This window comes from Centruroides sculpturatus, unplaced genomic scaffold, assembly GCF_000671375.1.
Source record: "Centruroides sculpturatus isolate CEXI.00-Female unplaced genomic scaffold, Cexi_2.0 scaffold885, whole genome shotgun sequence".
Classification (NCBI taxonomy): Eukaryota; Metazoa; Arthropoda; class Arachnida; order Scorpiones; family Buthidae; genus Centruroides; species Centruroides sculpturatus.
In genome coordinates, this window is record NW_019385111.1 from 262,525 (window position 1) to 280,220 (window position 17,696).

The 17,696-nt window shown below is 42.0% G+C and overlaps 2 protein-coding genes across 2 annotated transcripts; both read left to right on the top strand.

Moving 5' to 3' along the window:
* The first annotated feature begins 8,745 nt into the window (after positions 1–8,745).
* On the top strand, positions 8,746–10,116 carry LOC111634915. Its single transcript, XM_023379750.1, has one exon. The coding sequence runs from the start codon at positions 8,746–8,748 to the stop codon at positions 10,114–10,116; it is 1,371 nt and encodes a 456-aa protein (XP_023235518.1).
* A 5,523-nt stretch (positions 10,117–15,639) lies between these two features.
* LOC111634927 lies at positions 15,640–16,903 on the top strand. The gene has a single exon (XM_023379762.1). The coding sequence runs from the start codon at positions 15,840–15,842 to the stop codon at positions 16,539–16,541; it is 702 nt and encodes a 233-aa protein (XP_023235530.1). The 5' UTR covers positions 15,640–15,839; the 3' UTR covers positions 16,542–16,903.
* Positions 16,904–17,696: the final 793 nt, after the last annotated feature.

A 17,696-nucleotide genomic window follows, 5' to 3' on the forward strand; every position in this document is an offset into this window, starting at 1 on the left:
AAAGTACAGTTAACAAACTATGGGGAGTAATGGATACAAGAATAATACTCAGCATACCATTAACCTACAGGGCAATTTAAAGATAATACAAATTAATGTTCAGTGTAGTAAGGCTGCTACCTCTGAATCAATGTATATGGCTAACAATTTCCAGGCAGACATTTTGGCAATCCAGGAGCCATATTGTTTCGACAAGAAAATAGCACTATATGGGAAATCACAAGTTATAAACAACAACAATAACAGTGAAAACCCGAAATCTGGATTTGTAATATTAAATAAAAATCTCAATGCACAGAAATTGAGTAATCACACTAACAAAAACTTTACGACTATCATCATAAATCATCAAAATACTTCTATAGTAATGATCTCGTTCTACTGTTCCCCGTATGAAGAAATAACAAAACTGTACAACAATTGAAAAACCTACCAATATTAATAATGGGAGACTTCAATGCCAAGTCTTCAATATGGCATAGTCCAATCGACGATCCACGGGGAACTGAATTGGTCGAATTGATGAGCAGCCTAAATCTTACATCACTAAACTCAAGCACCCTCCCGACTTACTCTTCCACTACCGGCGAAAGTTGGGTGGATGTCAGTCTAGCCAACAGACATCTCACAAGATTCAACATCCAATGCAACACATTAGATGAACATACGGCTAGTGATCATAACTACATAGACATCAACATCACGGTGCCAGGAATACAAAAGAATTACAGGATTGTGCAGAAAACCAATTGGGATAAATATAAGGATTATATCAGGAATCACTGGAACAGCGAAAATATGGTCAGCATAAACAACACATTGGATCTCGAGGGAATAGTGGTTAACTTACAGGAAATCATTTATTCAGCATACCACTACGCCACCACGGTTACAACAACCAAACACTCCAACACATGGTGGACGGCAGATCTCTCAGCACAGCGAAGGGCTCTCAGGAAAGCTAGGAAGAAATACAGGAAGGAAACTGATCCTAACAGAAAAGAGAATTATAAGCAGGATTACCTGGAGCAATTTAGGAATTACAAGACAAATATAAACAGGACAAGGACCGAATCCTGGCGAAAATTTTGCTCTGCCATGGCGAATGATCACATATGGTCAATTCCCTATTACATAGCCAGAAAAAAGAATAAGCAAGCAAGGATCCCTGATAACTTTCTAAATGATATTAACAATGAGGAGAATACAATTCAAGAAACTTATGAAAGCATAACTAGAGAATTATTCCCAGAGGATGACATACAGGAGGAAGATGAACAACATCAACAAACTCGCCAAAATAATAACATGGAAAATCTTGGGCCGGAGGACAATCTTTTTACCAGCCATGAAATATACAGAGAATTTCATAATCTTAAATTAAATAAAGCACCTGGCCCGGACTTTGTTACTCCATTAATGGCAAAGGAAGCTTATGAGGCCATACCTGTCATATTTACCATAATTTATAATAAGTGTCTGGAATTGGGCTATTTTCCCATAGAGTGGAAGAAAGCCTCGATAAAATTTATACCAAAAAGTGCTAACCCATCAAAACCATCAGACTACCGTCCCATCTCTTTACTGCCAGTGATGGGGAAAATTTTAGATGGATTAATGGTAAACAGATTAGAATATCATTGTGAAAGCAAAAAATGTATAAATGAAAATCAGCATGGCTTCCGTAAAGGGAGGAACACAGTTAGCGCTTTGGACTCTCTTGTTACGTACATTAAAAAAGCTAAGAGGAAAGGGGAACACACCCTGGTTATATCAATAGACTTTAAAGGGGCATTCGATCATGCGTGGTGGCCCGACATCCTTGAAGCTTTAAGGGGAACTAAATGCCCCCGTAACATCTATAGGCTAGTGGAGAACTACTTGAACGACAGAGAGATTCTCATCATTAACAACAACAAAACTTACCTACAAAAGAAAATCAACAGGGGGTGCCCTCAAGGGTCTAGATCCGGACCCNCGACATATTCTACTAATGTATTTTACTATTGTATCCCCAAACCAATAATATGTTTCCTCGCCATTGGTTATTGACCCATCACTATTCATCTGTAACCATCTATGTATATCCCTCTGTAAGTGCACCAAGCACATTTAATTCATTATTTGTATACTTTTACTAATTCTAAATAAACTCCCGATGCAAGATAATCATGAGATCCCCCTACCCTCTTCTCCTTTCACATTTCACACTCTACTATACCTTTACTCCCAACCGCTTTACCCCCCTCCTTCCTTCATTTCCCAAACGGGCTAAGTCGAAAGACAGCCTTCTAATCTATACTAAGTGTCTATAGAAACACAGTCTGAGTCTTGCTTCCAGAGAGTGGACCTCCATCTTGCCATCCTCTACCAGAAGATAGAAAAGGACAACATGGTCAGCCATCTTGGGTAACCACAACTGGAGCCAGACATCTTGCCAAGTGAAGTCTACAAGGCGGCCATCTTGGTGAGATACTTTTTCTATCTTTAGATTTGGTGGGACCAACCCTTGTGTTGGTCAGGTCCCAAGTTAGCAAGCGGCACGCTTGACCAAGCTTGCTTGGCCACATCTTGCAACCTCCCACCCTATATAGACAGCCTGCACTAGTACTGTTGGTGTGTGTCAGCACGAAGTGCATGTTGCGTCGGACAAAATTTTATTCCAAGTCCAGTGTCTAATGTGAGACTCAACAAGCCATCAACTTGTTGCGTCGTGTGCCAATATCAACTTCTTCTAGGAAGACTGCAACTCGCCAACCTTCGTGGGACTAGCCTTAGGGCTTCGTTCAGGTACTGTACTACAACAGAACCCCTATCTTTTCGCTCTGTGCGGCCAAGTGTAAACTTGACAGTACAGAGTTGCTTGGAACTCAGTTCCCCTATCCATCAGATTCTTCAGCTTGGGAGGGCTAGGAACACCCATATACACCTGTGGGGCTTATTATTTTCTACTACGTCTCGTCCACTACTCCTCATTGAAGAAAATGAAATATTCAGACGAAGAACAGGACTCAACCGACACAGAATGTGAGGAAATTACTACGTCAAAAATCCTGCAAAACGACGGGTTCTCCACGACATTGGAGGCCGTACTTTTAGCTGAGGCCAACGATCACTTGCAACGCATAATGGAGCTGCTCCCTCCAAAGAGCAAATCCAACCCGTCGGTCACTGAAAAAAGAGAAGTAAAGGAGAGGGCCACTGCACTTTTCGCCACTATCAATAAGCTATACGGCAGCATAGTGGAACTCAGGACGGCAAAGGCAAGCACTGTAGAAACTCAACCGCAATGTCACTGCCAGCAGACCCAGCCAAAAGCTACCCCGCTTTACTCCGATAAGGTGAAATCAAACATCCCACAAAGTAATACCACGAAGACCATTTCTAAATCGTTAAACAAGAAAATTATAAACGAAGGGTGCAGTAGCAGCTACGCTGTTATTGTTTACCCCAACGACGCTGACAAGGAGAAGGTTAACATGGAAAATGTTAAACAAAATATATTCAAACAAGTTAAACCGGATAAACTCCAAATCAAGGTTACAGCCATCAAGCCAGTGAGGGGAGAAGGGCTGTGCTTTCGAACAAGCTCTAAGAGGGATGCCACGGTCCTCGAACAAGCCATACAAGGGCTTCCAGAGGTCCAACCATTAATCAGAACAAAAGTCTCCGAAGGCAGGCGGCCACGAGTAATCCTTCTAAACGTCCCACAATCCGTGGAAGACGAGGACATAATTAACACACTGCACAAGCAAAATGAATTCCTGCACCAGATAGATAAGGAAAATTTTATGGCGTCTACTAGGATCAGCACTACTTTGAAAAGAGGCAACACGAAGGAAAATTGCCGGCACTTAGTGCTGTCAACAACCCCAAGTATCCGCAGCCTACTCATAAAGGAGAAGTATGTCTCACTCTCTTGGGCGAACGTGTTGGTGGATGATTATGTCTACATTACCAGATGTTTCCAGTGTTGTGGCTTCAACCATTTAGCCAAAGACTGCACTGAGAAACAAACTTGTAGCCACTGCGCCAAGGCCCACCGTTACAATGAGTGCACCAAGAGAGAGCAGCCGGCCTGTTGTATAGTCTGTAAAACTGCTAACAAAAATCTAGCCCCAGATAGACGCCAACCCACCAACCATAATGCTTTCGATTTCAAATGTCCGCAAAGCATCAAATTAAGGGAGCAAGTTATAAAGCAGACTAACTATGGGGACTAACGCCCAACAAGAAAAACTCAAGCTGCTGCAAATCAATTTGCAACGCTCAAAAGCAGCCACCACCGAGACCATGCACATGGTCAACACCCTGCAGGCCGACATCTTACTAGTCCAGGAGCCATACTGTATGAATAGGAAGATTGCACTATTTGGAAACCTCAACACCTTTAACCATCATGACACCACGGAAAACCCACAGACTGGGATTATTATGACTAATAGGAATATTAATGCCCATCAACTTCACGAACACACAAACAGGAATTACACCACAATCATCGCCAAGATCCAATCCACTCCACTGGCCATAATATCATTTTACTGCTCGCCATCTGAAGATATTACCCAACCGCTCGAGGACCTACAGAACACCATACAGCAACTCAATGGGATCCCCATCCTTGTGGCTGGAGACTTCAACGCGAAGTCCCAGCTATGGCACAGCCCGATAGAAGATCCAAGAGGGTATAAGGTGGCGGAACTCATAAACAGCCTGGATTTACACTCTATGAATACAAGCACGCTAGCTACCTACTCCTCGTCCACCGGGGAAAGCTGGGTGGACATCTGCTTAGCAAACCGCCTCCTCACCTCCAGAGGGATGAACTGCAGCACGCTAAGTGTCCACTCAGTAAGCGACCACCGGTACATAGAAACGACCATCAGTAACATCGGTGTAGAAAAGCAGTTCCGTATTAAGCATACGACAAAGTGGGAGGTTTTCCAAGAGTTCATTAAACTTAACTGGAACACGGAACCTATAGAAAACATGGAAACAACAAATCTTGAGGAGACCATAGAAAAACTACAAAACCTTATTCACCAGGCTTACCATAATGCAACAGATATAAAAACAACCAGGCAATCAGCTCCTTGGTGGAACGGAGAGCTGACGAACAAAAGGAAAAATCTAAGGAGATCCAGGAATCGTTTTAGGAGAGAACAAGACCGAGATAGGAAAGAGGCACTTAGACAAGAGTACCTCACTTTATTCCGAGAATACAAAACATCCATCTGTAAGGCTCGGACAAACTCCTGGAGAGAGTTCTGCTCCAATCTGGGGAGACGGAAGCCCTGGTCTACTCCTTATTATGTTGCAAGGGGGAAAGTAAAAAGCACCAAAATACCAAATAACTTTAACACCAACATCTCAAACCCCGCCACCTCCATCGAAGATACTTATGACCAAATCATCAACGACCTTTTCCCGTGGGACGACCCAAGCACAGATAATAACAACCACAAGAACATCAGGAAGAACAGTCACATACCCCCTGATACGGAGGACGACTGTTTATTCACATACCAGGAAATCGCCAAGGAATTTCAGAAGCTTAATCTTCGCAAGGCGCCAGGGAACGACTACATCACCCCAAAAATGGCCAAGATGGCTTTCGAAGCTATTCCGACCACATTTTGTGTGATCTATAACAAGTGTTTACAAAGGGCCTACTTTCCAAAAGTCTGGAAAATCGCCTCCGTGAAACTCATCGCTAAGCAAAGGAACCCCACAAATTCCTCGGATTACAGGCCAATCTCCCTCCTCCCAATACTGGGAAAAATCCTCGACGGACTGATGACAAACAGGTTAACCTACCACTGCGAAAGAAACAGCTACCTGAGTGATCAACAGTACGGCTTTAGGAGAGGTAGGAGCACTGTCACAGCCATTGACGCAGTCGTAAACTTCATCACTGACGCTAAGAGCAGGGGGGAGCACACCATGGTGGTATCAATTGACTACAAAGGCGCTTTTGACCATGCATGGTGGCCTGCTATCCTTACTAACATCAAGGAATTTGAGTGTCCGAAGAACATCTTCAATCTTACAAAGAACTATTTAAATGACAGAACAATCACCGTAATTAACAACAAGCAAACACATCTGATCAGAAATATCAACAGGGGTTGCCTGCAAGGCTCCAGGTCTGGGCTGTTCCTGTGGAACGTAATGTACGACAGCCTCCTGAAGCTAAAGTCCAAATTCCCGGGGAACAGCAACTGCAACATATATGGCTACGCCGACGACACGGTCCTGGCCATTTCACACAACAACCAAGAGGTTCTGCAGGCCAGGACCAACGATATCCTCCGTGTGATCTCGGATTGGAGCCAAAAGTCTAAACTAAGGATAAACTATGATAAGTGTTGCTGTGTTGTGTTTCCGAAAACTACCCCATTACATAAAGGACCGACAGTTAAAATGGACGGGATTCGCATCCGGAACAGTGATAGGCTTAAATACTTGGGAGTAGTCATGGATAACAGGCTCACGTGGAAACATCACGTGCATTACACCTATGAAAAGGCTGTCACCACCATGCACGCTCTGGCCTCTATTGCCCGGAACCGCTGGGGCTACGGGAGCGAGGCCTGCCGCCTTATGTACATCACAATTATCGAACCCATCCTGACCTATGGGTCAGAGGTGTGGGGTACTTCCATCAACAGAGTCCACATCAAGCGAAAGCTGAGCTCGGCGCAGAGGCTTGCTCTTATTTCGATAACAAAAGCCTACAAGACGGCTCCCACGGATGCACTCCTCGCTATAGCCAACCTTCTTCCGATTGACCTACTAATCACAGAAAGGGTCTGGTCTTATCAGCAGCTCAAACTAGCAAGAGGTTTGACTACCACAGATAAATTCAACACAACCATGGACAGCCTAGTGGACAGTCACACCAAGGATAAAATTACCAGCCACATTAACTCCTACCACCTTGATTTTGTCTGTCGGCCAGATCAGCATCACCCTTCAACCTCTATAGATAATCACTTTGTGCAGGATGACATTCCAACCCACACGGGCTGCTGTATTTACACAGATGGCTCAAAGTCGGAGGCGGGAGTAGGCAGTGCCTTCGTCGTTATAAACAACTCCATCAGTGTGCATCAAGCGCGCTTTAGGCTGGCGGACCATTGCACGGCTAATCAGGCCGAGTCGTTCGCCATGTATAAAGCTCTTGACTGGATTTACTGTAATAAAGACAAGAATAACCTCAACAATGTCAAGGTATACAGTGACAGCAGAGTGGCCCTCCTCCAACTCAAAAATCTAAACATCAAGCACAACATCATACAGAAAAGTGCCAACATCATTCTCAAGTTGAAGAACAACATCAACATAAGGTTTTCCTGGGTCCGGGGCCACACTGGCGTTGTAGGGAACGAGAGGGCCGACCTCTTGGCCCGCTCTGCCCCTATCCGGATCAGCAACATCTCCTACGACAACACGCCGCCCACCTGGTTGAAGAAGGCAATCAGAAATTACACCTGGGACAGCTGGCAAAAAAGGTGGGCCACCAGCACCACAGGGCGGCTAACGTATAGCTTCATCCCTCAAGTTAAAGACAGAAACCTCCATAAACATTTTACCACCAACTTTCACATCACGCAGCTATTAACCAACCATGGGAACTTCCGGAGCTATCTCAGGAGGTTCCTTAACAAAACCGACGGAATCTGCAATTGTGACGACATGGAAGAAGAAGACTCAACACATATATTATGGAACTGTCCAATATATAGTGCTCAAAGGACTTATCTCATCAATACAGTGCACAATAACAACGACCACTGGCCATGCCATGCCCATGATCTTATCAAGAACAAAAAGTATTACAAAGCCCTAAAAACTTTTGTTGCGAACATTAAAGTGCTCAGTTAGGGCGATGGTAGTGCATCATCCAATCTCCCTGTGGTTTGTGCTTCGTTTCCAGTGTGCCAGTTCTATCTCCAGCAGTGTCGCGGTAAGTTTTCCCGTCCGCCCAACAATAAGGGCACCACGTATGTAACCCAACAGGTTATTGTCGCGTCTTGATCACTGTACCTCTCCTGTCTGTTATTGTCGCGCAACACTTATCCCACCCGTGCCTAGCTTGCAAGCTAGCTGGTGGTTGCTGTATATAGTAGCATGTAAGAAACACTACTCAATTGTATCGCGTGTTCTTTATCCATATGTATCACTAGTAGTATTCTGTAACTCATAACCGCGCCATCCTATGGTAACTTTAACTAATTGTCTGTATTGTATTTAATCATTGTAACTGTACTTAGTTTCTAAATAAATGCCGATGCAAGGCGCTCATGGTCCTACCCCACTTTTATCTATCCTATCACACTTACCTTCACCTTCTCTATAAATTCTTCGACGAAACTTTCTTCTTATTTCACTTTCCAGTTACGGGGCTATATCTCCGAGTGCGGCCCGTCTCACACCCCCCCACGTGTCTATAGAAACAACTGCGACGTCCTGCAAAGAAGAGGGAACGAACTATTGGACCTAGTCTACAGATGGAGCGAGGTAAACTGCCTTCCGATCAATTACAAAAAATGTGAAGCCCTGGTCTGTACTAAGAAGTCAAACCGGAGACAACTACAGAGGCCCCTGTGCTTGTACATAAATAAAAACAAGATTAATATCACTTCACACCTTAAATATTTGGGTGTCCTGCTCGACCCCACTTTGAGTTTTAAAAATCACATAGAGGAGTTATGCAAAAAAGTTAGCCAGAAAGCCAACATGATTCATCATATTGCGAGGAACTCTTGGGGCATTAGCTCCAAACATTGCCGGCTAATCTATAAAGGGGCCATTGAGCCGGCACTGCTGTATGCAGCACAGATATGGGGCGACAGAGCGGACATAGTCCACAATAAGAGAAAGCTGCTCTCTGTACAGCGCTCTTTCGCTATCCGGGTATGCCGCGCGTACCGCACGGCACCCACGGACGGGCTACTGACCATTGCCAACTTGACCCCAATTCACCTAAGGATTAGGGAGGTGTTCCGACATTGGAAGCTAATAAACAAAGACTGGAAAAATAAGGAAGTGGAAAGTTATAGTAACAACATGGAAGGGGGTGATTTCTGCCCCGAGGACCCTGAACTGAATGATCAAATCGCTAAAAATGGCATTGACCTTTTTGCTAATGAAGGGGGAAACCCCTCTCACCCAGCAGAACACTGCAGCATCAACATCGAAAACGGGGACAACCCTAACGGCCCCACCTATAACTGGCACATCTTTACTGATGGAGCCAGCAACAGCCAGGGCACAGGGGCAGCATTTGTCGTCTACCGTGCCAACAATAATGAAGTTGTGCACGAGGAATATTTTAAGCTAGGGGCCTTCTGTACTAACAACCAGGCGGAGCTTTGGGCCATGAATCAAGCTCTCACCTATGTTATTAAACACATCAAGTATATGCCAGGGTCAATGAAATTCATCACGGACAGTAGATACACACTAAGGAACATCACGAACAATAGACGCCAAACCGCCATAGGAGTGAAAGTTTATCATATGGCACGGCACCTTCACAGGTCCAGGATGGTCAGCTTTGGCTGGGTCCCTGGCCATGCGGGGGTGCACGGCAACGAGAGAGCAGATGGCCTCGCCAAAAAAGCTGCAAATAATAACATCACTATCTCCTTCAGCAAGCTCCCCCTCAAATACATCCACAAACAACTGACCTCCAGAATTATGACTGAATGGCAGAATGAGTGGTCAAGCTCCTCTACGGGGAGAACAACCTATGACTTCCTGCCCTCCATCACTAGTCGCCAAAGTATGAATTACCTTACCCCTTCCTACCACCTTACTCAAGCGCTCACAGGCCATGGTAATATCCCAACTTACCTACACTGCATCAAAAAAAGGGACGACGACCATTGCGTCTGTGATGGTCTCACCACAGGCAACATATATCATATAATCACCGAATGCCGCAACCACGATGCACAAAGGAGAAGACTAATAGACTATTGTGTCTCTAACGGCTTGAACTGGCCCCCACCGTGGGAGCTTTTTTGTGCAACGAAGGACCTTTTCATCCACTTTGAAAACTTCATTAGAGATTGTGGCATCTTTGTCTACAAACCGCCGGACTAGCTTCATGACTGTGCCACCGTCAGAGGGGCATACTCTGCTTATTAACTGTATCATGTGCGAATGTATCGGTTTTTCTGTCTTTGCACCTCCATTACATGTATTAGCCTCAACCGAGGCAATCAAAGCAAACCCTGTTCTTTCGGCCTAATCTATGTATCTTATATGTAACGCTGTTAATTACGTATCTATCTGATTTTGGGGCTACTACGCCACTAACACCGATACTGGACACTCTACAATGTGGTTCCTCTGCAATGTATTTTTCTGTCTAATATGTAATTGTTGAAACTGTATGTAACTAGTCGGTTAATCAAAAACCGTTTTGTATTTGTATTCTGTGCCACCGGTATCTATATTGTAACCATAACCGGATTGGTCTCTGCTTTATGTATCTGTCTGTTTTCAATAAATGCCGATGCAAGACGCCTAATGAGATCCCATCCTTAACCCATCTTCTTCTTCCATATCATCTTCCCATCACTCCACCCCGCTTCCCCCGCAACTCCTACTACCCCCTCCCAACCCCTCTTCTCCCCACATTTCCTTCCCACCCCATCTCCCTCTTCACCCCATCCTTTCCTCGCCTAGGGCTAAGTCGCAAGACAGCCTCCTCCTTTATGACTCATGTCTATTAGAACAAGAGGGCGTCCGATCGCTAGTTGGAGTAGCAGTGGGTTACTTCAGCTCCTGTTCAACCTGAGTTTTTTGGATTATTTTTGGTGCGAGTGATCTGTTTTTGGTATCATCTGAAAGAGGACGACGAGCCGAGTCGAAAGACGTCTACTTCGGCGAGGTAGGACCACCCGTTTTCGTACGAATCGGTGTCAAAAGTTCAAACTTCGGGATCGTTTTTCCGGAATGGAGAGCTCAATTTACCGGATTCAAGGACGGCTCATTATAGAAGTAATAACCGTGAGTACTATGTAAAAATTTCACCTCGATAGGACCATTTTTGGGGGAGTTATTCGACCTTTTGTCTTGGAGATTTGCGGGCTCCATCGGGCCGGGGAAGGCTCAATCAAAAATTTTGAAGACGGCAACGTCGAAAGGACAACAAATGACATAACCTTCCAAACTTTGGCATCGATTGAAGCAATAGTTTTTAAATTATTTCAAGTTTAAACTATAAGTGATTTCTCCACTGGACAAGCAAGGTCATTGACCTCGTTACTGCTAACGGTTTTTCTAACGAACTTCAACAACAGCTGCGTTCAACGGATTTGTTTACTATAAATGGGGATAGTCATCTTTACATCTGTTATTAATTGTGAATTTAATAGATAATTATTCTAGAGTTAAGAATTATTGTAAAATTAGATTTACAAATTAATTTTAAGGCTATCTCTCATTCTGTGCAGCTAATTATTAATTAGAGGTACAGGATTGCTTGGCACAGTGCCTCCTTACAAAATACATTTCTTCTAGTATTAAGAATTATTATTTTGGATTTGGGGATAGATTTTGTTAATTTAGAATAACTGGGATGGATGATTCAATGGAAATTCAAGATAAAAGGAATGGAGGGTCTCCTATACAAAATTCGGGAACCCCAGGAGGATATTTAGCTACAGAAGAATGGGAAACATGGAACACAGAGGAGGAGATGCTTCATGAAGCCAGCATATGTTTAGGCAGGATAATAGAACTATGCCCTCAATCAAGAAACTCCACTGTGAGGGTACATGAGAGAGCTGAGGTCCGTGAAAGAGCTATGAAGATGTATGCAGTGCTAAATCAGATGCATGGTATGTTAAAAGAGTTGAGACAACAGACAACAATAGGAAAGAAAAGGGAAACTACCATTCAAAAATCCCCCACCCAGAAAACATATGCACAGGTAGTGAGTAGCAGACCAATAACAAGTGACACGACAAACTCCATTAAACAGGCTATAAATACAAAGGTACAAAATGAAGGAGATGGAGGGAGTTTTGCGGTGCTGGTATATCCAAATATAGAAGGAACAGACGAAAACATAGACACAGAAGAAATACAGGGGAAAATCATGACAGAAGTTAAGCCACAGGAGATAGGAGTAAGGGTCAAGGGAGTGAAAAGAGTAAATAGAAGAGGCATATGTATACGGGTAAAAAATAATAAAGAAGGGGAGAAATTAAAAAGTGCCATTGAACAAATCCCAACTATAAACAATAAGATCAAATGCCACGTGGCTGGTGGACGGCGACCACGGATGATTCTGCTGAATGTGCCACAGTCGGTGGAGGAATCACAGATCATAGAAACGATCTACAAGCAAAATGATATTTGGGATAAGATAGATAAAGAGAAATTCTTGGAGAGTTGTAAAATTAGCACGATAATCAGCAAAGGTAAAGTGAGAGAAAACTGCAAACACTATGTAATATCGGTATCACCAGAAATAAGAAAGAGAATAATTGATACTCAGTTCCTTTCGATATCATGGGCAAACATTAAAGCAGATGATTACATACCGATCATCAGATGCTTCCGCTGTTGTGGGTTTAATCATTTTGCTAATGAGTGCCAAGAGGACACTAGGTGCAGTTACTGCACTAAAACGCACAAACATACAGAATGTAATAACAAAAACAGCACACCATGCTGTATAAATTGCTGTAAATATAATAGGAATCAACCACCAAGCCGTAAAATACCAACGAATCATAACGCATTCAGCCAACACTGCGAAATATTACAGAGGTTAAAAACAAAGAAAGTACAGTTAACAAACTATGGGGAGTAATGGATACAAGAATAATACTCAGCATACCATTAACCTACAGGGCAATTTAAAGATAATACAAATTAATGTTCAGTGCAGTAAGGCTGCTACCTCTGAATCAATGTATATGGCTAACAATTTCCAGGCAGACATTTTGGCAATCCAGGAGCCATATTGTTTCGACAAGAAAATAGCACTATATGGGAAATCACAAGTTATAAACAACAACAATAACAGTGAAAACCCGCAATCTGGATTTGTAATATTAAATAAAAATCTCAATGCACAGAAATTGAGTAATCACACTAACAAAAACTTTACGACTATCATCGTAAATCAACAAAATACTTCTATAGTAATGATCTCGTTCTACTGTTCCCCGTATGAAGAAATAACAGAACCATTAGAAGAACTTAACAAAACTGTACAACAATTGAAAAACCTACCAATATTAATAATGGGAGACTTCAATGCCAAGTCTTCAATATGGCATAGTCCAATCGACGATCCACGGGGAACTGAATTGGTCGAATTGATGAGCAGCCTAAATCTTACATCACTAAACTCAAGCACCCTCCCGACTTACTCTTCCACTACCGGCGAAAGTTGGGTGGATGTCTGTCTAGCCAACAGACATCTTACAAGATTCAACATCCAATGCAACACATTAGATGAACATATGGCTAGTGATCATAACTACATAGACATCAACATCACGGTGCCAGGGATACAAAAGAATTACAGGATTGTGCAGAAAACCAATTGGGATAAATATAAGGATTATATCAGGAATCACTGGAACAGCGAAAATATGGTCAGCATAAACAACACAATGGATCTCGAGGGAATAGTGGTTAACTTACAGGAAATCATTTATTCAGCATACCACTACGCCACCACGGTTACAACAACCAAACACTCCAACACATGGTGGACGGCAGATCTCTCAGCACAGCGAAGGGCACTCAGGAAAGCTAGGAAGAAATACAGGAAGGAAACTGATCCTAACAGAAAAGAGAATTATAAGCAGGATTACCTGGAGCAATTTAGGAATTACAAGACAAATATAAACAGGACAAGGACCGAATCCTGGCGAAAATTTTGCTCTGCCATGGCGAATGATCACATATGGTCAATTCCCTATTACATAGCCAGAAAAAAGAATAAGCAAGCAAGGATCCCTGATAACTTTCTAAATGATATTAACAATGAGGAGAATACAATTCAAGAAACTTATGAAAGCATAACTAGAGAATTATTCCCAGAGGATGACATACAGGAGGAAGATGAACAACATCAACAAACTCGCCAAAATAATAACATGGAAAATCTTGGGCCGGAGGACAATCTTTTTACCAGCCATGAAATATACAGAGAATTTCATAATCTTAAATTAAATAAAGCACCTGGCCCGGACTTTGTTACTCCATTAATGGCAAAGGAAGCTTATGAGGCCATACCTGTCATATTTACCATAATTTATAATAAGTGTCTGGAATTGGGCTATTTTCCCATAGAGTGGAAGAAAGCCTCGATAAAATTTATACCAAAAAGTGCTAACCCATCAAAACCATCAGACTACCGTCCCATCTCTTTACTGCCAGTGATGGGGAAAATTTTAGATGGATTAATGGTAAACAGATTAGAATATCATTGTGAAAGCAAAAAATGTATAAATGAAAATCAGCATGGCTTCCGTAAAGGGAGGAACACAGTTAGCGCTTTGGACTCTCTTGTTACGTACATTAAAAAAGCTAAGAGGAAAGGGGAACACACCCTGGTTATATCAATAGACTTTAAAGGGGCATTCGATCATGCGTGGTGGCCCGACATCCTTGAAGCTTTAAGGGGAACTAAATGCCCCCGTAACATCTATAGGCTAGTGGAGAACTACTTGAACGACAGAGAGATTCTCATCATTAACAACAACAAAACTTACCTACAAAAGAAAATCAACAGGGGGTGTCCTCAGGGGTCTAGATCCGGACCCTTCCTGTGGAACCTCGTTTATAACAGCATAATGCAATTACAAGATAAGATTCCTAAAGATTATAATTTCAAAATTCAAGGCTACGCTGACGATACTATTTTGGCAATTACCCACAGTAACCAAGAAGTTTTGCAATATAGAGCAAACGAGATATTAAAAGAAATTTCACAATGGAGCAAACGCATGAAATTGAAAATTAACTATGGAAAATGCCAAAGTATAGTGTTCCCTAAAAATACACCGCTCCAAAAATCGCCAATTCTTAAAATAGATAATAAAAGAATAAAAAATAGTACGGAAATGAAATACCTGGGAATTATAATGGACAATAGAATGACTTGGAAAAATCATGTACATTACATATATGATAGGGCTGTAAATACCATCCATTCTTTAACATCAATAGCAAGAAACAAATGGGGATATGACAGCAAAGCTTGCAGGCTACTCTATACTATGGTTGTCGAACCCATGATAACTTATGGAAGTGAAATATGGGGCGACTCTGCAAAGAAAATACATATACAAAGGAAATTACTCTCCGCACAAAGGAAGTCAACAATTATGATCACGAAATCCTATAGGACGGCCCCCACCAACGCCATTCTCACAATTGCAAACTTAATACCAATAGACCTGATTGTAATTGAGAAGTACTGGCACTACCTGCAACACAAACTCTCAACAGGGAACATGGATACAGAGGACTTTAATAAAAACATGACCAACATTGACTTTGGAGATGAAGCGAAAAGTATAGCTAATCACATTCAAAGATATAACCTGGATAAGAAACCGCACAAATTTATTTACCACCCAAGTTACTCAATTGAAGATATCATAAATATCAATGATGGAACAATACCCAATGGGTTCTGCATATACACGGACGGATCAAAATCAGACGCAGGAGTGGGGTGTTCAGTGGTGGTCACAAAAAACAATAAAAGCATTTATCAGGCAAGGTACAAACTTGGGAGTCATTGCACGGCCAACCAAGCCGAATCACTTGCAATTCTCAGGGCGCTAATGTGGACCAAAGAAAACTGGGAAAAGAATAAAATTACACACATCACAATTCTAAGTGATAGCAGAGTAGCCTTGATGCAAATTAAAAAGATGAACACTAAACTAACGGCTGTTACGGAAATTCTTGAAATACTGAAATACCTGAGGAACAATATTCAAATAAATCTCAATTGGGTAAAAGGTCATGCTGAAATTAAGGGAAACGAGAGAGCAGACCTTTTGGCTCGCTCAGCCCCTTACTGGCTAAATAATACCATATTCAACTACACCCCCACATCATGGCTTAAAAGAATTATCAGAGAAAATATTTGGAAAAAATGGCAAAAGCGATGGAATGAGAGCAATACTGGCAGGATAACACATGGATTTATTCCAGATGTTCAAACACGAAACAAAAATAAACACCTGGCTCCCAACTTCATGATTACACAAATGATAACTGGGCATGGAAATTTTAATAATTATCTTAAAAGATTCTTAAATAAAACAAATGGTATATGCCAATGTACACTCCAGGAAATTGACTCTCCGGAACACATAATCTACCATTGCCCAAATTACTCCACACAAAGGAAGCAGCTAAAGGAAACTGTTTATAGGGAGAACGAGAACTGGCCATGTAAATTAAATCAGCTAATTAATAACAAGAATATCTACAAGGCTTTTAAGGTTTTTACCAAAAAAATAGGCATATTGAACTGAGTACAGGACCAGCGTAAATGGCTACAAGAGGTAGTCTTTTCTACGGTTCTTCAGGGGGATACGAATATGTACGGGTATATAAATTGTTCTTTGGCTAACTGTAACCAACTAGCCACGCGAGCACAAAGATTGTGCTCTTTCAGCACGTGTATTTAAATTGTTTATCTAGATGCATCTCATTACAAGCATGAATGGTTGTATCTTTAGACTACTGTATCCTGTATATATTTGTACATTCTGTATGTAACTTTTTAATTTTGGTCAATAAATCTTGCGTCGGGGGCCCGGTGCAGTCGCGACGGGATCCCATGAACATCTTATCTTTTATCTTTCCTATCTTCCTTTAATTTCACCTTCGCCTAGACCTTCGCAACACTTTCCTTCTTCCTTCCTCTTCTTGTTTCTGGGCTATACCTAAGAGTGCGGCCCATTAACAATTTCTGGATGTCTATAGAAACACAGAGGGCGTCGAATCGCCGAGCGTGCAAGTTGGTTTAAAGTGTGCTCTGGAATAAATTGTGATAACTTCGGAAATAATGTAGATATCATTAAGTGGCATATACCGTTGGATTACGCTTTTTGTGTGGATTCGAATGATACCAAAGTTGAGAAGATTGGACCAGCGGATTTTTGGCAATCGGAGGATAAACTTCGCATTATTCAGAGTCGTTTTTCCGGAGTGGACTGATCGATTAACCGGATTGGAATACAGGATCTAAACTGCAAACTGACTGTGAGTATAATATTAAAATTTGGTAAAGATAGGACCAATAGAACAGAATATTTTTGACTTTTTTCTGGGGAGTCAATCGGGCCGAGAGACGGCCATCTTTGAAAATTTTTGGTGTTGTTAGTGAGAGGACTATTGTCTTGTAGTGGGGGAAAAATTTTGTGTAGATTGGGCTAGTAGTTTTTGTGGAATTGCAATTTATATATTTTAGAACTTTTTACACTGTGCATAACAGGTCATTGACCTCCTTCATAACGAACGTTAACCGACGTGGGGAATTCCAACGACGTCATCAAGATTGTTGATTGTTGTAACGGTCGTTGCTGCTAACGGATTTATTGGATTTAATTGGTCTAAATTAGTTTTATTTAGAGTTTAATTAGTTTTAACTTAAATTAAGCGCTAAAGAAGTTAAAATGACAGAA